The sequence below is a fragment of the Ochotona curzoniae genome, unplaced genomic scaffold (assembly GCF_017591425.1).
Source record: "Ochotona curzoniae isolate NIBS_2020 unplaced genomic scaffold, NIBS_Ocur_1.0 scaffold_2453, whole genome shotgun sequence".
Lineage (NCBI taxonomy): Eukaryota > Metazoa > Chordata > Mammalia > Lagomorpha > Ochotonidae > Ochotona > Ochotona curzoniae.
In genome coordinates this window covers 33,157,523-33,183,526 of record NW_024467094.1, presented here as the reverse complement: position 1 = coordinate 33,183,526, position 26,004 = coordinate 33,157,523, and the positions used below count along the sequence as shown (strand labels likewise).

The window sequence follows — 26,004 nt, the reverse complement described above, 5'->3', positions numbered from 1 at the left end:
GACGGAAGATCTTCCTCTCTGTCTCTCCTCTCTGTATATCTGCCTTCCCAATAAAAAAATAATAAAAAAATAAATCTTTTAAAAAATTTAAAAAAAGAGAATATATAGAGGCTGTGTAATAGAAACTATCATATCCAGATGTAAAGATACAATGCAGTATGCAACCCTACTTCCAAATCTAAGATGGACTCCCAAGGAAACTGTTGGACATATTTAAACAATGGGATGCTGGATTGTCTAACATTGTACCAGCATTGTAAGTTTACACTTAAATGACAGATTTTTGGACTTATGACTGCTTATGAAGAACTATACTATTGTAATCATATGGGGAAAGTCAATTGGGGATGGGAATTTGGCGAGGGAGGAATCCAAGACCCTTTGGAATTGTACTATATAATTCAAAATTTTTAAAAATGCACATCAAAAAGTGATTTACTTATTTTTTATTGGAAAGGCAGATTTACAGAGAAGGAGAAACAGAGAGAAAGATCTTCTACCTGCTGGTTCACTCCCCAAATGGCCCAAGCGTCAAACTGATCTAAAGCCAGGAGCCAGGAGTGTCTTCTGGGTCTCCCACACAGGTGCAGGGTCCCATGGCTTTGTGCCATCTTCTGTTTTCCCAAGTCACAAACAGGAAGCTGGATGGGAAGTAGAGCAGTCATGACAGAGGTGCCTATATGAGATTCCGGCACATGCGAGGTGAAGATTTAGCCACTGAGTCATCGTGCCAGGCCCTTTTCTGTCCTCTTGATTCATCAGAGACATTGATGGGGGAGACAGAGAGGAGAGATGGAGGACAGAAAGAGAGGGAGGATTGCCAAAGGGCCAGATGCTGTTCCCCGAAGCCCCTGAAGAGGAGACAAAGGAGCCAGTGAGGAGGGTGGACAGGCTGTACTGTGGAGCCATTCTTACGTACCATGAAATGCAAAGCTGACATAGGAAGGTGTCTTCTGCCAGTTCAGGACTCTGGGGGAGAGTTCCAGGCATTCCTGAGGAGCTTGGGGAAGAACACCTGTTTCCCCCAACAAGGCAGGGGCCTGTCCAGTTGCCCTAACAGCAGCCACATTGTGAGGTGGTTCTGGTTACAGGCACTGGGGATGGGATGCGAGGTGACAGAGGCAATGGGGGCAGTGGCAGCTTACTGGGCTCTCCTGCCCCCACTGCGTGCCCAGGGCCTTCCACCATTCCACCATCATGGGTAGTGCCTACCACTGGGAGGCCCGGCGTCGACAGATGGCTTTGGACCGAAAGAGGTGGTTGCTGACCCAGCAAGAGCAGCAGCAGCAGCAAAAGCAGCAGCACCAAGAACAGGTGCGTGAGAGGGGTCAGGCCCGTCGAGGGGACAGGGAAAGAATGGGAAAAAAAGATTTCGTAGGAGATGAGCTCATGAGTGTGGGCTTCACTTGACTCAGTTTGCTGTTTATTAGGCTAGGATTATACTAAGCCTACAAGGCTTCCTTTTCTTGTATAAAACATTTTAAGCATTTATCCTCATTTTTACTTGAAAGACAGAAAGAGAACCAGACATACAGACAGAGAACTTCCATCAGCTGATTTACTTCCCCAAAGTTCATAGCAACCAGGACACTCAATCCACTTCTCCCACATGAATGGCAGTGATATGCAAGTGGGAGGCCTGGAAGAAGCTCCTGGCTCCTGGCTTCAGACTACTTCGAGTCCTGGTAATTGCAGCCATTTGGGTGTGAGTCAGGGGATGGAAGATTTCTCTCTCTCTCTCTCTCTCTCTCTCTCTTTTTTTCCCCTAGAACTCTACCTTTCAAAAAATACAGCTGGGTTGTGGAGACAAATTAAGTGACACAGCAAGCTAATCCTTCACCTGCAAGCATTGGTATCGCACATGGGCACAGATTTTTTTTCTGTTCCCCAATGCTGGTCCCTGGAGGAGACTGTTCCAAAATATTTCCATAGAGCTCATGTTTACTGGTACTGAAAACTTCCCTGGATGGCCAATCTCCATGCCAGGAGACAAATGCCCAGAGAGTGCCAGGGCATCGCCCAGCCAGGGAGCCATTCTCTGGAAAGGATATGGTTGACAGTTTGGGTCCCAGGTTCTGCCTCACCTGCCCCTGCCTAGTTGCTTGCTTCACTGCCTGAACTTTCTCTGGCAGCAGGTAGCTGGTGGGAAGGGAGGGTGGAGGGCACCATTTACATGGGGCTTCTTGCTAGGAACTGAAGAAACTGCAAGAGCTGGAACGTCAGCCTGAGAAAAAGCGCGAGCCCCATCAGGAGTCAAAGAAGCCACAGCCACCACCAGCACAGTCACTCTCACCAATGGCACCATCACAGTCACAGCCACCACCCCAGCCAGCGCCACAGCCAGTGCAGCAAAGCACCCAAGACCCTCTGGCTCAGTGCACCCTCAAGCCTAACCTCCAGAAGGATGCCCAGAGGCCAGGCGCCCAGCTTGCTGCTGCAGGGACCCATCAGGCTGGAGGTCAGTCCCACTGCTGGACACCAGCGGATGGAGGGAGAGGTATAGGGCTGGTCTGGAAACCACTCCCTGCCCTTGGGGAGGTGGTAGATAGCATACTGCTTGGTTCTGTGCTCCAGGATCTGCCACCCTCCTTCTAGGACCCTTCTCAGCAATCATCAGCCTCTCTTTAAAACTGCTTTTTAAAAAAAATATATATATATTTGCAAGCAAATAGACAGGCTGAATCCTCATCTAATTCAGTCCCCCAAATGCTTGCAGTAGTGGAGGCTGGGCCAGGCAGGAGCTGGAAATGCAATGGAGAGTTTGAGTAACATGGGTGACAGGGACCAACTACTCAGGCCATCTCAGCTGCTTCCCAGGGTGTGCATCAGCAGGAGGAATCACAAAAGTTGGCCCGGGAACCCAGGCACACTAACACAGGACATAGGTGTTTTAAGTAGCATCTTGATCACCAGGCCAGATCTCTTTTCTGTGTCCTTGGCCTTTATTGCCTTGGTGGCCACTCCCTTTGCCAAGCTTGTCTGTGCCCTGCGCCAAGTATGTGCCAGCCCCACCTCCTGGCCCACAGACCTACGTATGGCTAGGAGTGCAGCCCTACTGAGTTCTTATCCTAAAAACTGTTGTGTGAGTTACCGGTGTTTTGTTTTGTTATCAGGTCTCCTAAACCCATGCCAGTGTAGGCCTCCCAAGTACAACGAGTATTCTCGACTCACGGTGAGCCCGAGAGCAAGTCTGGAAGACAGAGATGAGTGTGTGTGTGTGTGTGTGTGTGTGTGTGTGTGTGTGTAGGGGGGAGGTGGGAATCTTTCCTTAGCAAGAGTCAGGAAGCAGGGATGGGGGCGGTGCGGTGACTAGAGTTGATTCTGCCAGGATACGGCCTGTCACTGTATGCTGAGTATAAATTGGAGGGGCTGGAAATGGATTTAGAAAGACAAGTTCTTAAAGAGGCAAAACAAAGGGTCACCCTGAGTGCAGGTACGGGCAGCTGGACTAGGCAGAAGGGAAGACAGGAAGCCACATCACCCATGAGAGAGGGATTTTAACCCTCAGCTGCTACCTCTGTAAAATGGACCAGTCACACCTCCTCCACAGAGGTGTCATGAGGCTGAGTCCGGCAATGAAAGGAGATGGCATCAGAAGCACATAGCACAGGCTGGCTTATCCTAGGCTGTCAGCAGGGAGTGCACCTGTTTGTAAATTTCTTTATGAGTTGAAAGGCAGAATGACAGACAGGCAGGTCACTCTTCTATTCACTGGTTCACTCTATAAATTGCTACTGCAGCTGGGAGCCTGGGACTCCATCAGGATGTCCCATGTGGGTGGCAGGGTGCAAGCACTTGGTCCATCATCCACTGCTTTTGCAGGCATACCGGCAGGGAGCTGGGTAAGGAGAGCAGCTGGGTCCTGAACCCTTGTGTGCGTGTCATCAAGTGGCAGGCTAACTCACTGTGCCACCACACAGGGCTGGGGCAGTGAATCTTCACCAGCATGTAGCAGAGCTGCAAGCTCTGAAGGACACAAAGGCTGTGAAACCGTGGTGCTGGCACGTCTAGGATGGGGCTCGGCTGCTCATTTCCTTCTGGTTCCTCTCACCACAAGGGTTTCACACAATGTCTGGAAACCAGCAGGGCCTAAAATCGCTAACCACCTCGTTTTATTTCCTTTTTCTCTCTCTCTCCCTTCTCAGTCAATCAATTACACACAGCAGTGGTGATCCGGAAATGGCCTCAGAGACCCCACGAGCCATCACCAAAAGGCAGACAAACGGCTGGCCGTACCTGCCTGCTTCCCAGCAATGGCTCTACTCTGAAAGCCATCCAGTCTGGAAGACTAGTTGGGAATAAACTGTCGTTTCTTCTTGGGAAGAATCAAAAGGCCGTTCAGCTGTGGAAGGGGCTGGGGCAGATGAGGGAAAGGCAGCAGGGCGAAGAGGATGCGAGGTGAACGTGGAAGGCAATTCCACGCTTGCTAGAACAGCCAAGGCGAGGACTTTGTCGTGACCTTCCACACCTGCATTTCCTGCTACTGGCCCTCATTCAGCAGGGACAGGTCAAGCGGTGGCTTCAGGTTAATGGCTGACCCTGAGCCCGTGCACCTGGACAACACAGCCCTGGGGAGAAGGATTTGCATTAAACCTTCCGGCTCAGTGCAGTTCTGGTCCACAGGGGGTACTCGGCTGGAGTTCAGAGCAAAGAAGGCTGCAGCCTTGGGTGCAGGACTCCCGGCCCTGGGAAGGGGAGGCGGCTTTCCATCCCAGGTCCTCAAGCCTCTCCCTGCCTGGGACTCTGCATTTCCATCCAGTGGAGAGAACCAAGAAGCTCTGTATACCCAGGTACCTCCCCAGCCCAAGGTGGAAAGGGGAGTGGGTTTTAGGAAGTGATAGTCCTGGCAAGTTCTTGCTTCCCCGGTCCTGAGAAAGGTGGCTATAAGGCGTCTCAGTTACAGTCAGATGGGCGTCACTTCCCAGGAGCCCCTTGGGAGAGAGCTGGGAGAGTGCAGAGCAGATATTGAAGGTAGGAGAGACGTCAGAGGCACCCAATGACAAAAGGAGGGAGACAGCAAGCTTTGGTCAGGGCCACCCAGGAAAAGGACTTGAGAACATAGTATCACTACGTTCAGTAAGCGTTTACCACTTTCCAGATTTAGGAATAGTTTTCACTACTGTTATTTCTACCCTGGTGGTAGGGGCGAGGAATGAAAATCCCTCTGTTAGAATTACTGTGCATCTGTGTGTGGAAAAACATTTCTCAAAGACCGGGATGATACAGTGAGCAGCTGGTCAGCCTGGCCACGGAGCGGTGGTGAAGAACCTCAGTATCAAAATCCCAACCATTTGCTCATGGCTCATTGTTATTAAGAAACTGTGTGAGCTTGCAGGCTAAACGGCCTATGTGACCTTTAGCACGATGGGCCCCAATTCTTATGAATCAAGGCCCACCTAAGTCTGATTATCTCACAGGTGGCTCCAAGTAATGAAGTGGGTGCTTACCTTAGTTGCTGGAGGCGTGGGCTGTCCAGCCGAGACAGGTAGGGAATGCGTGGAATTTCCCCTCACCTGGCAGGCTATTGTGGACTGCTCCTATAAAAACCCTATGAATGTGCTGTTTGGGGCCACCCTCCGGTAAGGGGTGTCGGTCCTGGCTGGCCGGCTGGTCTGCCAGCTGCCTGTTCTCAACCAAGAACGCAGGCTCTTGGATCGACTTCAGACTCCTGGTGATTTATGGGGATCTCAAAATCTGGGCACAACAGTGGCACTAATGTCCCAATATTGCAGATGGCTCTGAGCTGAACCTCAGCTCACTAGGACTCTGAGCAGACCCAGAACAAAGAATTGTCATTTGAAAACCGTGACCAGGGTCCAGCACAGTAGCCTAGCAGCTGAAGTCCTTACCTTGCACATGCTGAGAACCCATATGGTGCCAGTTCTAATCCCAGCAACCCTCTTTCCCATCCAGCTCCCTGCTTGTGGCTTGGGATGGCCCAAAGCCTTGGGACCCTGCACCTGTGTGGGAGACGCAGAAAAGGCTACTGGTTCCTGGCTTCAGATCGGCTCAGCTCCTTTTGTTGCGGCCACTTAGGGAGAACCAGCAGACAGAGGGTCTGTGTCTCTCTGTGAATCTGCCTTTCCAATAAAAATTAAAAATCTTAATAAAAATGTTTTGAAAAACAAAAAAAAGATTTGAAAGGCAGAGTGCCAGAGTAAGAGGGAGAGAGATTTTCCACCTGCTCTTTCATTCCTCGAAAGGCCCTAACAGCTGGATCTAGGTCAGGTTGAAGTTAGGAGTCAGGAACTGCATCCTGGTCTCCCACATGGGCAGCGGGGGCCCAGGTACTCCAGGCCATCATCCGCCGCCTTCCCAGGCGCTTCACCATGACCAGCATGAGAAGCAGAGCCACTGGCATACGGGATGTTGGTTTCAGTCCCTGGGAATGCAGACGCTGAGAGGCAGCCGCGATGGCTCAGGTGGGCTGGGCTCCTGCCTCCTCCATGAGAGACCTTGCAGCTTCAGCTCAGCCCACCCCAGCCCAGGCTGCTGCGGGGGTTTGGAGAATAAAGCAGCACAAGAGGGAATTCTGTTGCTCTCTGCCTCTCACCTAAATAAATCTAAAAATAAACAAGTCCATTAAAACACAGCCCTTGTCAGTATAAGTTTATTGAACAATATCAATCTTTTGCATTTTCCAACCTATGCACACAGCAGCTCCAGCCAGTACCACCCTGTTTGCCCTCGGTCCCCTAGCCAGCTAGTTACCAGCTTCTGTCAGCCCTTCACCCTCTCTCCATTCACCTTGCTTCTCCATTAGTTCTCCCACAAGACATCTACTGTCTCTCTACCTGTTTGAGAAGAACCGAGCCATCTCCAGTGAGCCAATGCCATTCCTGCTGGGCTCAAGAATACATACCCCTCCACTAGGAGGCTGGTTGGAATCTGGGGCTTATCTCGGGTGATAGGGAAGAGAGGGCCTGGCCCCATCTTGGGGATGTGCTGCTCCACACTTACAGGGTCTGCAAGCTTTGCTGAGACACGGACAGCTCCGTCTGTTGGAGACTCTTTTTGGAAGACAGCAGCAGAGCCAGCCATCTGACTTGGCCCTGTCTTCTCATGGAGGCTCAGAGTTGCAGGCTTAGGAGCCTTCCTCTGCCACATCAGGACTTTTAAAAATGATTCTGGTGTTGGCTCTGTCTTTCCTGCTTGGTTCAGCGGGTGGCAGGTGTCTTCCTTCCATTCCCTGCTGCTTTGGTAAAACTGTTTCACAAAAGAGATGCTAACACTGGAGAATAGCCCTGTCTTCCTAGAAACCAGGGACAGCATTAATCAGAAACAACAGAGGGCTTTGATGGGTCTTCCTACCAGATGGGCAGAGGACAAGTGGCCAGAGAAAAGCAGGCTGGCATCATCACCTTGCCAAATGATCAAGCCAGGAGTGCTTTGACTATCCCATCAAAGCTGCTGGCTGTCCCAAGTCACTGCTATCACCTGGGTGGGGGAACTTGATAAGGGTTCATCTTTTAAAAGGCAGAAAACCTGCAGTCTTGTCCATGTTCAGGCAGGAGGAGGGCCAGCCCCAAGGGAGCCTGGCAACCAAGGGACTGAGCACAGAAAGGGCAGGCATGGATCTGGGGCCTTGCAGGCAGCTCAAGACTACAATGCCAGGTCAAGGCTGAGAGGGAGCAGGATCCAACACAGTCATGGATGGAATCTGGGGGATCTGAAACAGTGAAAGTGGTACCCGGAGGTTGCAGGAGGCTTCTGGCTGGCAGTCTCCAGTCTCCTGCTGTGGGCAGCGTGGAGTTCTGGTAGACATCAACCAGGCCTGCATGGAGGGGTCTGGAGCACAGGGACCACAGACAGCTCACAGAGGGTGGGGACCTGGGTGGGATGCCGTGCTGTTTCCCCGGCAGTCCACGTACTCATAGCTCTGGAAGACCAGCTGTTCGGAGTGGCGCAGGTAGGAATAGGTCAGGGTGCCCCTGGGGAGGAAGCAGGTCTTGTTGGTATGTGTGGGAGGAAGAGGAGAGCACCCGCCCTGCTTGGCTATGTGGAGGAGGTCAGCTCCTGGGGACCTCTCCCTGCCCTCCTGTCTGCTCCCCACCCTGCTAAGTCCTTGCATGGGCCATCTCCCCCGTGTTCCTGCAGCTGCCAGACAGCCTGGGGCCCAGGTAGACTGACACAGGGCCAGACTTGCTCTTCCCCACAAGAGGTAACCACAGTGCCTGGAGTCAGCTTGGCTAGAAGTGGAGCCGGGGTGAGAGGGAGGCAGGAAGGACAAGAGGGGATGCACACATTCCAAGTCTACTTACTGGACATGCAAAAGCACGTGGTGCACTTTGATTTTCAGCCAGGTACAGATTTTGCTGAGGGACAGAGTAAGAGAGTGAGAACACTGGGACCATCCTTCACAGGGAACAGCCTTTCAGGGGAGAGGGCAGGTATCGGTTTCCTTGTCTTCTAGATCCCTTCCTTCCCTTCCAGCAGGAGCCCTGAAAACACCATTCCACCCCTTTCCTCACCCCCTAAGGGGAACAGGCTGCCAGGCACTCCAGCTCCTGCCTGCTGGAGCCTCCTTCAACAGCAAAGAAAATGCTCATCTTCCTCAGCCATTCAGACAGAAGCGCCCAAGGTCACCTTGGTAACGATTAACCACATTACAGCCTGGTTTTCAGTCCAATGTACGTCCAAGAGGCTGAGCCCTCACACAGGGCAGCCTTGACCATGAGGGAATGGGCTAAGCTGTGGCTACAGTTTACTGTGTGAGCACTCAGGCAACCTGGCAGGTATGAACAACTTCAAAGAAAGGCAGGAGGCTGGGGAAGAAGAGATCAAGGGGTACTCGGTACTCACTAAGTGTTTTCATCCCAGATCCTGCTGGCTACTGCATAAAACATCTGTCAACCAAATGGGCACATGGTTAGTTCCCCCTTTGGCTGCCCACTTCCCACCACACACATCCATGCACCTGTGAGCAGAGTGGGCCAAGGGGAAGGGGAGTTACCTGTTCACTGGCCAAAGGGCCGATGTGCAGGAGGAGGCTATTGGATACCTGACCTACCACAAGGGACAGGTGCAGAACCTCCGTGGTCAGCTGGGTCACGGTGATGGGGTAGTAGTTGCTATTGGAGATGTTTAAAATATTCTGGGGAGGAAGATGAGGAAAAGGAGGCTTTAAGACTGCCTACTCGTCGAAGAGAAAAGCAGCTATAGAGCTTGGCTTTCAAGCCTGACCCCCTATTCTACCTTCACAGGCCTTATTTGCACACAAATCAGAACTAGGAGCCTCTCAGAGAGGTTTACATGGGTGAGAGGTCACCGCTCAGAGGTTAAGCTGGCTGAGAATCCCACTCAACCCTGCGAGGCTTCTCTCCATTCGCTAGCCTTGAGCACTGTTATTCCCACCCACCCTGGCATTTATTTTTCTGGTCCTGCTTCTGACCCCTCACTGCACACAGTCCCAACCCATCTCTTTTGTTCCTTTCAACACCTTCTAGTGATACAGTGCTACAGGCTGAGCTGCAACACCAGGTGAAGATTATAGGGGAGCTGTGTCCCTGGGAGGTTGGGGCAGGGACTCGGAGCCGAGGGCACCCACCCACCGTGATGTTGAGGTGGATGTCAGCCTTGTCCACAGCCACCGTGGAGGAGTTGAGGCCTGCAGGCTGCACAGAGATGGATCGAGGGAAGAGGAAGAAGATGATGCAGGAGGTAATTAGCAGGCAGATGAGCACCGCCAGGAACACGGAGAGCTTCCTGTGGCAAAGCGAGACCGGGGCCGAGGAGTGAGCTCAGAACTCTCGGGGCCTTGCAGAGGTGGTCCCAACACTGCTCTCCAGACACAGGGTGGCCCCCGCACACACACACTCAACAAACCCACACTTCACTCCCCCAGACATGTCCCAGAGCAAGTAGGAAGACAAGACTAAGCAACAGGCAGCCTGGCCTCATTCCCAGCTCTGTTCCCACCGACTTTATCATGCTGAGCAGCCTGCTCAGCCTCCCTACGCCTCAATTTCCTTGTCCATAAAATGAGGCTAACTGTCCCTGCCTCACAGAATTCTCCTATGAGCCGTAATGTGAAAATACATTAACCATAGATCCTAGCACATAGCAAAATCTTGGTGAATGTGAGCTATTGTCATCAGAAGAAATAAGTCCACATGAACTATCAGAGTTCTGCATTTTCTCTCCTGAGAAGAGATCAAGCAGGTCCAAAGTGCCACAGCAAGGAAGCCCTTACGAAGATCATTTTGTCCAACCAACAAGAGTCAGGGTCACTTGCTCTCCACCTCTTAGAGCCAAGAGGTTTCCTTGGAGAGGGAGTTATGTACCAGGGAGTAGTAAAGTTCCGGTAAGGACATCAAGTGATCCTCAGGGGACATCTGCTGTATCCAGTGCTACTGACACCTCTCTCAAGTGTTATCTGACTTCTGACTGACACGTAACTGTATTCAAGGAGAGCACCGTGATGTTCCCATACATGCACACACTGTATATGATCAAATCAAGGGAAAGTGGATATCTGTTATAGCACCCCCTGCAGGATTTCCTAGGAAAATCTGTAGAAACAGGGAACTACTATGTGTGAGCTGGGGGAGACCCACCAGTGGAGTAGTCCCCAAGGTCGATGGCCCATAGAGCTGGGGGAGGAAGAGGAGCTTACGTGTGCCTGGGCTTTAGCCGCTGGTCCCCGTAAGGGATGAGGGCCACCAGCTGCTTCTCCAGCTCTGTTGAGAGAAGATGGGTCAGTGGGAGGGTCAGGAAGTAGCCATGCCACATGCTTCCTGTACCAGCCTGCCCCAAAGCCCCTCCAGCCCAGGCAGCAGTGTCAGCCCTCTGCCACACAGCAGAATGGGCAGCACCAAAGTGCCTCCTGGAGGATGCCCAACCACTTGGGTGGAAGTGAGATTTTTCATGAGCCAGTGTGAAGACTCTGAAAGTCACCAGGTAATGCTGCTTCTTTGGAGAAGTAATCTGTAACTTCTTGAATGCACAGTGTGGTTCAGGCAGTGGCTGGAGCCCCTACTTCCCCACACCACTGCGGACAACGAGGGTATTTCAGAAATGCAGGGGCAAAAATAGAAGTGCAAGACAGGTTTATGTGGACTCAATTTTGAAATCCACACAGTTCCTTTATAGTACATGTTTTCTACAAACTTTTTTTATTTATCTGTTTGAAAGGAAGAGAGACAGAGATGCCATTTACTGTTCGGTGCTCAAATGCCCACAGTAGCAGGGCTGGGGCAGGCTTCAGCCTGGACCTCAGTCCAGGTCACATGGAAACTAAGTGCTTGAGCCATCGCCTGCTGCCTCCCAGGATGTGTGCTGGCAAGAGGCTGGACCTGGAGTTGGGATTTGAACCCAGGCATTCTGACACGGAATGCAGGCATTCTAAGTAGGGTATTAACCTTTGTGCCAAACACACCCCTAGAAACTCTTTGAAGATCTTGTATAGGTAGGGCAGGAGAAGAGAGGGATGGCTAGCTCTTCCCCGACCAACCCGAGGCTGGGAAGCCCAGAGCTAGACGCTCCAACCCCATTCAAAGAAACTCAGAGATATGTCCCGCAGTAGCTGGCAGAGCGCTTTTGTGTGTGTGGATCACAGTTCATTTCCAGAACACTGGACCACTCACTCACCTTGGGGGATCTCCCCATGCCCTTGGCAGGTAGGACAAGTCACAAAACCCACAGCAGCAGCGCCTTCACGAGGCACACAAGGACAAGATGACTTGCTGCTAGCAGTGCTGGAGTAGCTGGCAGCCTTGACACCCACGGCTGTGTCGGGGTGTAGGAGCAACTTCTTCTCATCCTCCTGCTGAAAGCCTGGCTGGGAGAACACCTCGCCCATGGCTCAGGGGGAACTTTCTGCAAAGAGAAAGACCAAAGGTAGCACTGACACCAGAAGTAACCTTGGCTTTAGAGTTCTCAAGATTGGCAAGGAGTTCAACGAGTTAAGCAATCTCAAGTCTTGGTGGGACTCAGTGCGTTTCAGCTCAATCCGCCTACAAAAGGGTCAACAGCAGAACAGCATAAGTTATTTCACTTTAAGGGACTCCTCCCAAAGTTGCTGAACTATATCTCTTGGAAGTTGGATAAGGTTGGGAGGGTGAGGGGCTGGAAAAGCTGCCGTTAGGGTGCCCTCTACTTGGTGTGCAAGGGCCTGGGTGGCTGCTGGCTTAATAAGAAGACAGGATTTCCTCAAATAAGGAGACAGGAGGCTCAAAGTCCCAGGTGTGGCCATGTCCGTTCTTAAAGGTAGTCCGGGAGAAAGCACCTCATTTTCCCAGGCAGACAGAAAGCAGGCCTGGGGGAAGGGGAACTGTCTTCACTAGGGAAGAGACAAGCTAAAACTGGACTCCAGACTGGTGGCAGAACTGGTTGGGCAGGGTGAGGAGCACTCAGCTCCTCCGCTGTAACCCGGAAGCCTCACCTGCTTCAGCAGCGCGATCCGGATTTCTTCCAGGTGAGGATCTGCAGAGTTTGGGACAGGAGGGCGAACGTCCGTCCGCACTGGAGCAAAGCCGGGAGCCAGGGTCTCTCCAGATGGCCGAGCTGCTTCCCCTTGCTCGGGAGCTCAGCCATGGGTCCGACAGGGTGGATGATAGGGAAAAGGTGGGGGCGACACTGAGGGCATTCCTAGTCCCGCCAGACACCCAGAGGACCGTTAGGCAAGCCTGAATCCCGCGCACACTTGTGCGTCGAGCAAGGAAGCTGGAACGTCTCCGGGTTCGTCTCCGGAAATGAAGGCGAAAAGGGTTGGGGAGAGCCTTACCCGGCAGATGGCAGCGGCGGAAACCACTGCGGGCTGAATCAGCTAAATCGCAGGAGCTGGAGCCGCGTCCTCACCGCAAGCTTTGACGGGGGCCTCGGGACGCTCCGCCCCTTCCCCCTGCGGGCCCGCCCCTCGACCCCGGCTGTGGCCGGTTTCCCCAAAGGAGCAAGCAGCCCAGGTAGGAGTTTCAAACATTTTCCAACACTCTTTAACTGGTTATGTACAGGCACAATGGGGCAGTGGCCGCCTGAGACCACGAGCCCTCCTGGACCCGCACTGGTCAAGACAGGCCCCGCCCGAAGTGGACCCAATGACACACATCCTGCCCTTCTCTCCCCGAGAAACCCGATATAAAACGGTCTAAATTATGCACACACAGCCTGGTTGGCTTACATTATAAATCCGAAGAATTCTGGTTTATTAAGTAGCAGCCAAGAATCACAACATAAATGAACATCGTAGGGCTAATGGTTTATTAAAATCACCATTTGTCATCAATACCAACCGTGGTCAATAATACTATTTCAACTCTCCCTTCTTTGCGCTGGGGTTCAGACTCTTCTGGAAGTCACGTTCATGAATACCATTTCTAGCGGCATTAACCTTTTCCTTCACCTGAGCCCAAGACTCCATCTACACCTGGGCCCTAAGCAGCCAGCCCTTTCCCACTTGCGCTGAACTGTTTCAGGAAGTTGACCTTCATCCAGACTTCGCAAAACTCCCAGCCCCCCATTCCTGCTCCAGGCTCTCCGGGGCTGGGCTCTTCGGAACGGATCTGGAACACTCCAGAAGCCATGGGCCTGCCCTGTGCCTCGCATGCTCACTTGCTTACTCCTCACGCTTGTGGAGGTTGTGGCAGGAGCCTGCTTGCCCTTCCCTTCCCCAATGTACTGTAAAATAGGATTTGCTCTGACATGAAGCAAAAAAGGTAACTGTTAAAATTTACTTTCCCTTTAAGTAACATTTTTCCCCCTCTTCTCTATAGGATTAGCAAAATATTTCATGACTACCTACTTAAAAAGTTTTCCTTAAATAAACATGTATGTAAAATTGCTCTAAGAGACACTGCTCCACGGGTGCTGGTGGGCTAACTCATTAGCACGCGTTCCCCTCCTCTCAGCCATGGCAGGTGGTACCCTCAGATGCACCGTAGTTCAGACGACAACGGTGCCAATGTCTAGGTCTTGCAGAAAACAACTTCCCTCCTGAGAAAGGAAGGCTAGAGATATTGTGTCATGCGCTGGCTGTCATCTCAATGGCATGTAACTAGGAGGCTACAGGTAGGTGACAGAACTTGTGAGAAAAAGACTCAAACTTTTAAGGTTAATTTGAAAACTGACACCAGATGCTTCCATATAAAATACCCACATTAATCAAAGAAAGCACACTAACTTCAGTACAAGCAGAGGGAAAAATGGGTTCTACAGAAGTGATACTGTCCAATGCGCTAAATTGGAGGAGTTTTATGCAAATCAATTTAAAAACTCTTTCTACTATTCATTCAATGTCTAAAGCAAAAATTTAAGTTCTGGTATTTGATTTACTCCAAAAAATACTGTAACAGGTTTTGTCCTGATAATTTAACAATGGGTCTTGTTTAGATTCACCAGATTCAGAAACAAGCAAGGCTTCTACCCACATCCCCAGTGACAGAAGGAAGATGGTCCATGAGCAGCAGAAAGTCATTTAATGCAAGGTCAGTCCTCAGTAGCGGTGGCTGTACCAGTCATTGTTGTTGACCTGAAGGAGTTCTGTCACAACCTGCAGGATATTGTAATTGTGTTTCTTCAACAGCCTGAGGTTCAGCTGCCGGTCACAGAATCCCATTTCAAAGAGATGGGCCATCAGGGCTGCAGTCTGATCTTCAGAAACGATTGGCTGTGTGGAGACAAGAAAAGCACATTTTCCGGAGGTCTTTATCGTGTACATTTTTATTATTTGGTGGCTTGAACTGTGGTGCAGCAGGCTGAGCCACAATCTGCAACACTGCCACCCCCCATGGCTGCTCCGTTTCTGACACAGCTCCCTGCCAACGAGCCTGGGATGGCAGAAGACTGCCCAAGTCCTTCCGGGAGTGAACCAGCAGTCTCCCTCTCCCTCTCTATGTAACTCTGCCTTTCAAATAAATCAATCTTAGTTTAAAATCAAAGTTTTACTGTCTTTTTTGAGTCTTTCTGGTCTAAATTTGCTTTTATTCTGTACGAAACTCAAAAAGAGTCAGGCATAAAACTGGTCACAAACTATCCTGAGTAGTCTTATTAACCTTTTGGTTTTCTCCCTGTAACACAGAAATGGTCCAGGCAAGGAGAAGTTAACATCTACTTACTACCCTTTCTGGGCCAAGCCCTGTGGCGGACACATCATCTTCCTAAATCCTCTTAACTACCCCCTCGCCCTTCTTTAAAATTTTATTTGAAAGATACACTTTACAGAGAAAAAGAAACAAGAGAGCAGGATCTTCCATCCACCGACACTCCCCATGTGGCCACAACGGTCAGAGCTAAGCTGATTTGAAGCTGGTGCCAGCAGCTTCTTCTGGATCTCTCCTGTGGGTGCAGGGGCTCAAACACTTGAGGCACTCTCTACTGTTTTCCCAGGGCATCAGCTGGATGGGAAATGGAGCAGCCAGGATATGAACTGGCGCCCATACGGGATGCAGGCACTAGCAGCAGACTGACCTGCTTTACCATAATGCCAGCCCCCATCCCATTAAAAAACAAACAAACAACGGCAACAACAAAACTCCAGCTGTGATGTGGGTGGAGTCTCTGCCTAAGACGCTTTCCTCTAAGTTTTTGCAGCCCTCCTTCCTTCTCAGTGGCTGCTTCTGGCCATCCCTTTTGCGTGGACAACCTGAATCAATCATGTGGTTGCTTGCTGTAACTAGCACGGAGCCATTCAAACTTTGATCACAAGATGAAATGTCTCCCCTGTGATACAGATGCTATGCTTCAAAAACGTCAGAGAAAATGGAATTTAAAAACTTTACTTTGTTGCAAATTTTTAAAAAAATTCAAGCATTTTCTTTTCTTTAGGATGTATTAAGAAGACTTTTTTTAAAAATTAATTACATTGCACTATGTGACACAGTTTTATAGGTACAGGGATTCCCCCCACTCCTCTCCAAACCCTCCCCGCCTAAAATTTAAGCATTTTCAAAGATTTTTTTTTTTTAAAGATCCACTGCATTCTTAACACCTTTACTGGACATGCCCCAAACTCAACATTATCTAAAATTGAACTCATTGTCTTTCCTCACTAAAATATATCCTTCTATCTGCAGATACTCTGTTTTTTAAAGAATTTTTTTAAAATTCATTTTTTATTGGAAAGGCAGATTTACAGAGAGAAGGAAATACAGAAAGATCTTCCATCCGCTGGTTCATTCCCCAAGTAGCCGTAATAGCTTGAGTTGAGCCAACCTGAAGCCAGGAGCCAAGAGCTTTTTCTTTTTTTTTAAGATTTATTTTTATTATTTTTTAATTGGAAAGACGGATATACAGAGAGGAGATACAGAGAGGAAGATCTTCCGTCTGATGATTCACTCCCCAAGTGACCACAACGGCCAATGCTATGCTGATCCGAAGCCAGGAGCCTCTTCCGGGTCTCCCACGCGGGTGCAGGGTCCCAAAGCTTTGGGCTGTCCTCCACTGCTTTCCCAGGCCACAGGCAGGGAGCTGGAAGGGAAGCGGGGCTGCCGGGATAGAACCGGCGCCCATATGCGATCCCGGTTGTGCAAGGCGAGGACCTTAACCACTTGCGCAGCTGTGCTTGGGCCCAAGAGCTTTTTCTGAATCTCACACGCAGGTGCTGGGTCCCAAGGCTTTGGGCCGTCCTTAGCTGCTTTTTCCAGGCCACAAACACGGAGTTGGATAGGAAGTGGGGCAGCCAGGACACAAACCAGTGCCCATATGGGATCTAGGCATGCGCAAGACAAGGACTTTAGCCACTAGGCTATCATGCCGGGCCCCACATACTCTTAATAAATGCTAGTACTGACTGCGTGGGCCAGAAACTTGAGGTTTATCCTTCAAGTACTGCCATTTCTATTAACTTGTCTACCTTTTTCTTCTACTTTATCAAATCATAAAAAAATCTATTCTGTTTGAAAGTTAAAGAGTCAAAGAGGGCCCGGAGTCATAGTGTAATGGTTAAGGTTCTCGCCTTGAATGCGCCAGGGTCCCATATGGGTGCCGTTCTAATCCCGGGAGCTCTACTTCCCATCCAGCTCCCTGCTTGTGGCCTGGGAGAAGCAGTCGAGGACGGCCCAAAGCCTTGGGACCCTGCACCCGTGTGGGATACCCGGAAGAAGTTCCTGGATCCTGGCTTCGGATCGGCGCAGTACCGGCTGTTGCGGTCACTTTGGGGAGTGAATCATCGGTCAGATGATCTTCCTCTCTGTCTCTACTCCTCTCTGTATATCTGACTTTGTAATAAAAATAAATCTTTAAAAAAAAAAAAGAGAGATTATCCTGATCTGCTTGTTCACTTTCCAAATGCCTAAAACAAGTAGGATGGACGTTAGCCAGGGACTCCAGCCACGTAACTGGCAGAGACCCAATGACTCAGGATGTCACCCGCCTCCCAGCTCCTAGCTCCCAGGGGAGCCTCAGGAGGAAACTGAAATTGCAAGTAGGTCTGGGACTTGATAGCGGATGCAGGTGTCCCAGGTGGCATTTAAACTGCTGAGTCAAATGAGCACCCTCCTAAGAATTTCTTTACCAGCCCCACCAGCCTCCACACTGTGACAGAGATCTTGCTAAAAAACAAATCTGATTGTATTAATCAGTTCTTTAAAATCCTGCCTGTACTGTGAATACCTATTTACCTCGCTAGCTTCCCAACAGGAGTTATCTTTCACATCATCTTGCAGAGCCAGCACCTGGAGATTGTTCCCGTCTCTATATTTTAGGTCCTCCTCTCATTCCTTCAATAACTTGTCTAAAGTCATACAGTTAGAATGTGGAGGAGCTGTGTTCTAATCCGAGACTAAATCTTAAGTTCTGGCTCTTTCCACAATGCCATGTTACTTTACAACCCAGAGAGATGCCATCTATTTCACTGGTGACTTGGAGATGAGGCTCCATAAAATGGAGTACATACTGACCTGGGCAGTGACGGGAGGCCCAGCAAACAGGGCCTTGTAGGCAGAAGCAGCAACCGACAGAGCCCCCTTCACCAGTCCTCCAGCAATGCTGCTCCCGTGCTGGTGCCTACAGAGGAAATCCACATTATCACCTGAACAAAATGCAAACCATTATCTTCTTACAAGATAATCTGGCTTCTAGTCCTTGAGAAGAAAATATTTCCTTCAAGAATTAAAAAAAAAAAAAAATCCATGTAAAAGACAACACAATTGTTTCACCTCATTTTCACAGCTACAAATCTTGGTTTGATGTACAGCCCAGTTCCACTAGTGCAGAGAATGCAGTACTGCGGTAAGCCACTGTTCTGGTGCGCATGCCCATCTCAGTGCTGGCTGGAAGCCGGGATACTGTGGCATTCTAGGGTACCGACTGTCTGTCTGCTCACCTCACACCTCAGAGAAAAGACCTTGCAAAGGCAATGTGAGGACACTGCTGAGGTGACTGGGAGCAGGAAGACAGGTGTGTCTAGGACCCACACTGGGCTTGGCCTGCATGCTTTTGGCCTGGTACTAAGGCGAGGTGAATCACAGGGTACTCCTTTCTTGTCTGGAATGTGAATGCTTTTAAACATCAGCCGGGACCTTGTGTTCATTGTTGCTCCAAAGCTTTTAAGGTGGAGAAAAAAACAAACAAAAAAACACCTAGCAGGAAACAAGGGCTCTTCCCTGCTGAGATGGGCACATGCTTCAAGAGGCTCTCTGAAGCAGAAGCAGCTCTGCAGTTTCCACCCGCGTCAGAAGAAGAGACTGCACAAGGTCGTTACCTTGAGTGGTCATAGCTCTTCTGTCTGCCGTTTACAAGTCCTGATGAGCCTCTGGGCTCTAAAAGCAAAAGAGCTGTTGGTTAGATGCAGAATCCACAAGCGTCTACTGCTTCCTAACTCACAGTGGGGCTGCCAGAGGCAGGTGGGAACCAGATCACAGGTTTGAAGCACTTTCAACTTTTTAAAAAGCATATGCAAGCTCTGTGGGTGTTGAAGTGATAAGGGGAAAAACCATCCAGAACTGTTTACTGACTCAAAAAAGATAACTCAATAACCCGAGCTCACTGTCCTTCAGGTGCAGTGTTGTAGGGAATCATTAGAAGTGACTTGAGGGTCTACACACAACTTCACAATGCTACTATCTTGATTTTGCAGATAAGAAAACAAACCCACGGGTATCATACACTGGCTGAACTGCTGCTGCAAGGTCAGACAGGAAAAGAGGAGCCAGAGCTGGGACCACCTGGGTGCTCCAGCCCCAAACCTGTGCTCTTTCCATTATAGCACAATGCCTAGCTCTAGGAGGGCTCATTTCATAAATATTTAATTGTAGAACAGAAATACGAGTTTGAGGGAAGAATGCAGGGAGAGTGAAAAGGAAGGTTTCTACCAGCTGCCAAGAACTGCAAAAATGAGCAGGCTGTTTATACCTGGGTTCCGTTAGAAAGCAGCAGGGAAAGGAAATGAGGCTGAGGCTGCTCCTTACCTCCTTGGATCTCCTCAGGGGCAGGAGAGGCTGCTGGGATGGTAACTGGTGAATCTACTCCTAGGCAACCATGATGCTGTACACAGGCGGTGCTCCTTGGAGAAAGACACAAATTTAGAGTGAGTTAAAAAGGAGTCTGCAGCCACAGTGGAGAAACAAGGAAGTATAGCAGAGCAGTGTCAACTTCCACAGAGGCTTCACCTGTCTCACGGCCCAGGAACAATCAGAACGCTGTGTCCCATGTGCCCTTCCCCCTCAACCACAGTCAAACTACAAATACTGGCTTCTGCCTAGTGGTTCCCCCTCTCCAGGTCAAGCGTTGCTGATGAAGGGAGAAGTTTAAATCATTTTCTGGAGAGCACTGATTCAGACAGACCCAGCACAGAACTGAAAACAGCTTGAATCTGATTTTGTAATGTATTTTTTCCATAAAGGAGTTAACTTTCTAATTATAATTAATTATAATTAACTTTCTAATGTTTGGGTTAATCTTTGAATTGAGCTGTCTTTACACCTATGAATCATCAGGAGAAGGGTCCAAGGATGTTTTAAAACTGGCTCAAAAGTAAGCAGAGTCTAGAATTAAGGTTGACTAAAATAAGTATTTCTTTAACTTCAGAATCTATAAATACAAATACTAGAAAGTAGAAATTTCCCCCCTAAATTCAGAGTGCACCAAGGGAAACAGCACCTTCCCAAGCTGCTGAAAACATAGTTTTGAGACTGAACTGGTTCCCTCACTCTTTACTTCATCACAGCTGAATGGGTCTGGATGTTACCTGGGCAGTGGTGGTGGCAACCCCACCACCTCTGGGATCAGGGGCACTGTTTCCAGAGTCTGTGAGGTCACGAGGATGTCAGTGATGGGATGCTCCTGTGGCTGGTTCTCCTCCTCAGGGAGTGTCTTTCCACCCTCGACCCCAGCCTCGCCTTCAGCCCCGCGCTCGAGGCCTGGCTGGGACAGTGCAGAGCTGTACATGGAGTCCCCCAGCGGGCGGCTGGTGTCAAAACACTCCGGCAGGATGATGATGTAATCCTCTGAAGAAGCAGAGGATTGACTCTGAACTTCATCTTGGAGCTCATCTTCTTCCTCCTCTTCCCCAACTTCTTCCTCAGCAATGTGGACAATTTCCTCCTTCTCGTCTCCAAGTAGTCCCTCTTCAGGCAAGGCCAATTTCACTACAGTATGAAAGAACCAATTTTAAAGTAGATGCTAAAAGGAGCTCCCAGTGCTATCCCTACTTAGAAAAGCTTTGTTAATCAAGAGCTAGAACTATGAACAGTCAGGAAAGGAAAGAAGAGGGAAAGGTCATTGCTGGAACCACAGTTGTATTCTAAGTTTGAAGATTAAGCAAAACTAAAGTTCAACAAAATGAGGTAGGCAAAACACCAAGGCTCCCAAGAAGAAGTATGAATCTTCTAACAAGGTGGCTCAGCTGGGTTAGCCAGCAGCACCTGCCAGTGAGAGCTCAGAATGGGTATGGGCTGGTCTGAGCTAAGCTGTATCACCTGACAGTAAATGCTCAGACTGGGGCCAGGCCATGCCAGACAGGGCCACAGCATATGCTGGCAAAGGCAAGACCAGCAGCTGGGAGTGGGCCTAGTAGGGGAATTTCACTACTTCCACAGGTGAGTATGAGAGCTGAGACTTGGGGCAGGGATGCAACATCCTTCAGTGTGCACGTAGACTAGGTCTGGGCTAGCCAGGCTAGGCTAAGCTACTGCACCCACTGGCATATGAGACAGCCAGGGTGAGTGGCAAGCCACCTACGCTAGGATAGCACTTGGGATTGGGTGCAAATCATGTAGGCTGGATTGTAGCATGCCCTGGCAAGCGCCAAGATCCAGGGCTGGGAGTGGGCCTAACAGGGGAACCGTGGGCACTCCCTTGCTAGGCTGCAGTTTCAGCTGGTTGAGTACAGGAGCCACTGGGGGCAGGCCAGGCTGGACAAGATAGCAGTACCAAGCATACATATGGACCAGGTCTGGGAGTGGATTGGGCTGAACTAAGTTGCAGCACTCATTGGTGTGCATGACAGCCAGGTGTAATGCAGGACAGTCTGCGCAAAAACTGAGACTGGGAGCAGGCCTGGTGTTACAGAGTATCACCTCAACTAGGCTGCAGCACCCACTCACTCACTGGTGTGAGGATCAGGCCTGTGGTGGGTTGGGTTGGGAGTTGGTTCATGTGAGAGAGGGAGCTGGGGGCAGGATTGACAAGACCAGTATGTGTGTTGCCCGATGCAAGTGACATACTGAATGCGATCCTGCACTAGCTGATGCACACAAGAGTCAAACCTGAGGTCACCCCAAGGAAGGTTTCGTGGGGGATTCTCCAAACAAACTGCTGGACTCACACCCTGGCCACAGGGAAAATCACAGCATATGTGGTTTGACTTTCAAGTGTAAATATTGGGATTGGGCCTCCTCAATTGCCGATGCCCATGCAGTAGACACAGCATGCCCAGATGCACATGGGGGATATGATCGCCAGTTCATCTAACCTTCTCAGAGGATGGAAAGCGAAACAGACTGGACAACTGTCCTGGCCACGCTTTGTGTCTGGGTCTGTGGCTGCACTGAGGTGGAATTAGTCAGCCAATAGACCTTAAGAAGATTTTCTCAACCCGGTACAATGAAGCAAACAACTTAAAACTATCAACAGCACTAAAGTGGTACCCTCAGAACATTTCCCCCCCATGGGGGTCTCTAAGGCACCATCAAATGACTGTGGTGCTGATGTAGTTTGATCGTAAGGAGCAGTCCCCTTCTCTGCCACACTTCAGACACACAGAAAAAAAAAAAAAAAGAAACACGTAAACATGTATTCTACCCACCTTCCTCCATACTTCGACTATCCCAACCCTAATCAGAAGCCGATGTGAGTGCGTATCCCTCTCAATTGTGAACAATATTAAGGATAAAAATAAAAAAATTAAATAAACCAAAAAAACCAAGGTGGCTTAATTCCTTCTTCTCTCCACAGGATAGTTAACACACTTACACAGAGTTTAAATAAAAATTTATATACTAGCTCAAAAGGCTACATAAAAAAATTTCTTTAGATTTCCCCATAGATATGCACATATATATATGTATATATTTAAAGATTTACTTATTTTGAAAGTCAGAGAGAGAGAGGGAAAGACGGAGGGATTTTCCATCAGCTGGTTCACTTCCCAGATGGTCAAGGGCCAGTGCTGGGCCAAGCCAAAACTAGGAGCTTCATCCAGGCCTCCCACTTGTGTAGGAAGGGGTCCAAATGCTTGGGTCACTTGCTGCTGCTGTTTCCATTCCATCAGCAGGGAGCTAGATCAAAAGCAGAGCAGCAGAGACTCACACTGGAGCCAACATGCAATGCCAGTGTTGCAGGTGGAGGCTTCACCCAGTATGCCACAATGCTGGCTATCTCCCTGTATTTTTTCAGTTCTCAAAATATATGGCGCTGGTTCTACCCCTCTGATATTTACAGATTTGTGTTAAGAGGTGATTAGCATATCAGAATTTTTTTTCTTCCAATCCTGTCTGAAACTGGCCCAATGCATATTAGAGTTTAATCTTGAGAAACATCATTTGGTCCTCCTCCTTCTCCCTTCTATTTCCTGGACTGTTGACCTTGGAGAAAACAGACGACTCCACTGCCCTGAGAATCGCTGCAGAGGAGCTCCAGCAGCTCCAGGGCGCCTCCTGTAGAACACAGGCAATGCAGCTGGCCACAGTCTGCAATGAAGCTCTAATGTGGCCCTTAATGATCAGGGCATATATACAGAGACGAGGGGAATGTCCAGCCTCTGGGCTAAATTAATTTGGTGTGACCCTGCCAAGGAAACTGCAGGTGGGGGGAGTTTTTGGGTCCCTGCTGCCCAAATGGGAGACCAGGATGGAACTCCAGGCCCCTGGCTTTGGCCTGGCACAGCCTAGGCCATGGTGGCCACCTGTGGAGTGAACCAGAAGATGGAACACTTTTTTCTCACAAATGTCAGTGAACACAAGCCTGCTAGCTACCCAGGCCTGGCAGCCCTAAGTCAGGTGCCACTCTGCTAGGTGGGAGCAATGAAGGACACTCACACTGCAAGGGCTTCTGTCTACAGGGCGGGCTGTGGTCTGGCGCAGCATCCAAGGTGAGGGACCGGATGACAGTCTCACACACAAACTGGGTCCCACTCAGGTCTTCCTCTGCTTCTTCTACTGAAGCAATGTTCTCCAACTTCCTCTTGGTGGACACTGTGGGATCTGAAAGAGACGTGCACCTTGTCTGTGCTCCCAGTTGAAGAGTGTTCAGCAGTCAGTGCTCAAGGTGCAGCAAAGCAGGGAACAACCGCTATATGTGCCATGAGATGGTGGCGGGGCAGGGAGGATCCTCAAAACGGGGACTCCAAGGGAAAGAAACCCAGTGATGTGCAAAGCTCAGGTCAGTAAGGAGCAGACAGGAAAGGCGTGGTGCAGAACGGGAACATGCAAATGCTTTATAAATTGTTAACCCCTTACCAGGAAGTGCTTTAAGTCCCGCCCCTTCACTCTCTTCCTGTATCTGCCCCAAGCCTGGCTTCTCTATTAAAGGATTGTCATGTGGCAGAGGAGACATGCAGGGAGTCATATCTGGAGAAGGAAGACAGGAGAACCATCAACTTAGAGGAAGCATCCACAGACAGGCTCCAGAAGCAGTAGGCCCAGGCTTCGGAACCCCTGCAGAGCTCAAATACTCTGGGATGCTTCCACACCCACTAGAAAGGGTTTCTCCACACCACCAGGTGTGCAGTCAGCTCAGACAGATCCTGCAAGGCAGGAAGGATCCTAAATACTGTGGCCAAGACACAAAACACACACAAAAAAAAGATCAAAAGGAGGAAAACAGAAAAGGTCCTTTTCTGGTGGGGAAGTCTTACATAACCTTGTCCCACTGCTTCTGACAGACAACAGGGAACAAAGGGAAGAAGACCCGTGGGTGCAGCTGAACACGCTGGGAGGAATTCTCTGCTGTTTTCTCAGAATAAAGCACAAACTGCTACAGTCTAGGCTGTAGTACTTCTGTGCTTGTTAACAAGCAAGCGAACCGAGTGACATTCTTACCTACAGGGGTGTTGTGGGGCACTCGCTCCAACTCTTGAACAATGTTTATATCCAACAGTTCAAAGGACAGCAAGTCCTGGGGGAATAAACAAACGAAACAAAACAAAACAAAATAAATAAATAAATAAAAGATAGGTGCTGGGGGTTTGCAGTACACACTGCAGCATGCTCTGTCCTCACAGGATCCTACGGGCTACCTCTACAGCACCCGGGATTCAACTCAGTTTGAATTCATGCCTCTCCCTAGCCAAGTACACACACAAGTGGAATTCAGTGGGAACCAGTTCTGCAAATGACTGAATGGCAGCAGAGAGAAAATGCAGGGTGAAGGTGAACTAGACAGGCTGAAGGGAAGCTGTAGAGAAGCACAGGACAAGGTTCCCAATGCAAAGAGGAAACCTTAGCTTAGAAATCTGTTCCCTGTACATATGAAAGTCATGAAACAGGTCCTCTTTATAGATATTTTAAAAATGCTTCCATGGCTGATTTCTTCAATAAGGTCAAGACTCGTTCCCGGAAAGCTCTTTCTGACCCCCGTCCTCAAGGTGCTGAATCTGCCACCTGAGCAGTCAGAAGGTCCACAGAGGGGATGTACAGCTCCCTCTCGCTGGCAACATTCTTTGCCTTCTGTGTGATGCATGGTCCTGTCCCTTCTGTCTGTTCTGTCGCTGAGTCGAGCTGACTTTCTTCTTTACTCAGAAGAAAAGCTTCCTACAGACACAAACCATTGGGACACATTTTAGACTCAAGAGGGAAACTGACAATAGACCCCTCCAAACATAAGGTGCTGCTGCATCTTCACATTTTTTATTTATTGTTTTTAAATGTTGACTTATTTATTCACTCCCCAATGACTACAATGGCTGACACTGTTTCAGGAGCCAGGAACTCATCTGGTTCTCCCACATAAGTGGCGGGGCCCCATGCATGTGGGTCATCTTCTCCTGCTCTCCTAGGTACATTGGCAGAGAGCTAGATGGGAAATGGAGCAGCTAGGACTTAAACCGCTCCTCATATGGGATACCAACACTGCAGGCCATGGCTTAACGCATTGTACCACAATGCCAGCCCTTGAGAAAGAGATCTTTTTCTAGTTCACTCTTAAAATGTCTGTAAAAGTGAGGGCTGAGTCAGGCTGATGTCAGAAGCCAGAACTCAATTCTGGTCTTCCACATGGGTGGCAGCGAGTCACATTCTGTTGCTCTCCAGAATGCATTAGCAGGAAGCTAGACAGGAAGAGGGAGCAGTTCAAATTCAAACCCAAGAGCATTTTAAAGCAGATGTGAGCAACCCAAGCAGCAGTTTAACCCTCTGCACTACCATGTCAGTCCCTTCTACATATTAAAAAACAAACAAACGAACAAACAAAAAAACAACTTTGCTCTACTTGTATGAAGAATAGCAAAGACGGATCCACAATATTTAATTTGTTTGGATAATGGTTACAGATAAATAGATACACCCCACATACATGTGCCAATACGTTTTGCATAAAGTTCACAATGAGTACATTAATCCTATCTTATCTACACTCTAGTTCCTCTACATTTTATTTTGATATTTTAGATTTACAGAAAAGTCACAATAATCACAA

General features: G+C 49.4%; 3 protein-coding genes across 3 annotated transcripts in view; 1 reads left to right on the top strand and 2 right to left on the bottom strand.

Moving 5' to 3' along the window:
- The first annotated feature begins 1,197 nt into the window (after nucleotides 1-1,197).
- LOC121170388 (coiled-coil domain-containing protein 200-like) lies at nucleotides 1,198-5,583 on the top strand. Its single transcript, XM_041001528.1, has 4 exons — nucleotides 1,198-1,314; nucleotides 2,191-2,419; nucleotides 3,114-3,172; nucleotides 5,521-5,583. The coding sequence occupies exons 1-4, from the start codon at nucleotides 1,198-1,200 to the stop codon at nucleotides 5,581-5,583; spliced, it is 468 nt and encodes a 155-aa protein (XP_040857462.1).
- A 1,103-nt stretch (nucleotides 5,584-6,686) lies between these two features.
- On the bottom strand, nucleotides 6,687-12,870 carry LOC121170482 (transmembrane protein 106A-like). The gene is made up of 8 exons (XM_041001741.1): nucleotides 12,383-12,870; nucleotides 11,590-11,954; nucleotides 10,616-10,679; nucleotides 9,552-9,705; nucleotides 8,954-9,094; nucleotides 8,803-8,846; nucleotides 8,262-8,315; nucleotides 6,687-7,931 (listed from the first exon to the last, which is right to left on the bottom strand). Exons 2-8 carry the CDS (start codon nucleotides 11,798-11,800, stop codon nucleotides 7,814-7,816), a joined length of 786 nt encoding a protein of 261 aa, XP_040857675.1. The 5' UTR covers nucleotides 11,801-11,954; nucleotides 12,383-12,870; the 3' UTR covers nucleotides 6,687-7,813.
- A 243-nt stretch (nucleotides 12,871-13,113) lies between these two features.
- LOC121170481 (next to BRCA1 gene 1 protein-like) overlaps nucleotides 13,114-26,004 on the bottom strand; it is a 28,094-nt gene continuing 15,203 nt past the window's right edge. The window contains exons 13-21 of the mRNA XM_041001739.1: nucleotides 24,972-25,121; nucleotides 24,411-24,486; nucleotides 23,829-23,939; nucleotides 23,409-23,573; nucleotides 20,120-20,519; nucleotides 19,341-19,435; nucleotides 18,635-18,692; nucleotides 17,832-17,937; nucleotides 13,114-14,602 (exon numbers count right to left, since the gene is read on the bottom strand). Coding sequence (XP_040857673.1) covers nucleotides 14,429-14,602; nucleotides 17,832-17,937; nucleotides 18,635-18,692; nucleotides 19,341-19,435; nucleotides 20,120-20,519; nucleotides 23,409-23,573; nucleotides 23,829-23,939; nucleotides 24,411-24,486; nucleotides 24,972-25,121 — 1,335 coding nt within the window. The 3' untranslated portion in view covers nucleotides 13,114-14,428. The remainder of the gene's footprint in view (nucleotides 14,603-17,831; nucleotides 17,938-18,634; nucleotides 18,693-19,340; nucleotides 19,436-20,119; nucleotides 20,520-23,408; nucleotides 23,574-23,828; nucleotides 23,940-24,410; nucleotides 24,487-24,971; nucleotides 25,122-26,004) is intronic.

Bases quoted from the DNA above. Each gene is read 5' to 3' on its own strand.
- LOC121170482 (XM_041001741.1), bottom strand. From the start codon at position 11,800: ATGGGCGAGGTGTTCTCCCAGCCAGGCTTTCAGCAGGAGGATGAGAAG. The intron at 8,316-8,802 runs GTGAGTACCGAG...TCTGTCCCTCAG, and splicing joins ATCTGGGATGAAAACACTTA to CAAAATCTGTACCTGGCTGA. The intron at 7,932-8,261 runs GTAAGTAGACTT...CTTCCTCCCCAG, and splicing joins CACGTGCTTTTGCATGTCCA to GGGCACCCTGACCTATTCCT.
- LOC121170388 (XM_041001528.1), top strand. From the start codon at position 1,198: ATGGGTAGTGCCTACCACTGGGAGGCCCGGCGTCGACAGATGGCTTTG. The intron at 2,420-3,113 runs GCGCCCAGCTTG...TTTTGTTATCAG, and splicing joins GAAGGATGCCCAGAGGCCAG to GTCTCCTAAACCCATGCCAG. The intron at 3,173-5,520 runs GTGAGCCCGAGA...CTCACCTGGCAG, and splicing joins ACGAGTATTCTCGACTCACG to GCTATTGTGGACTGCTCCTA.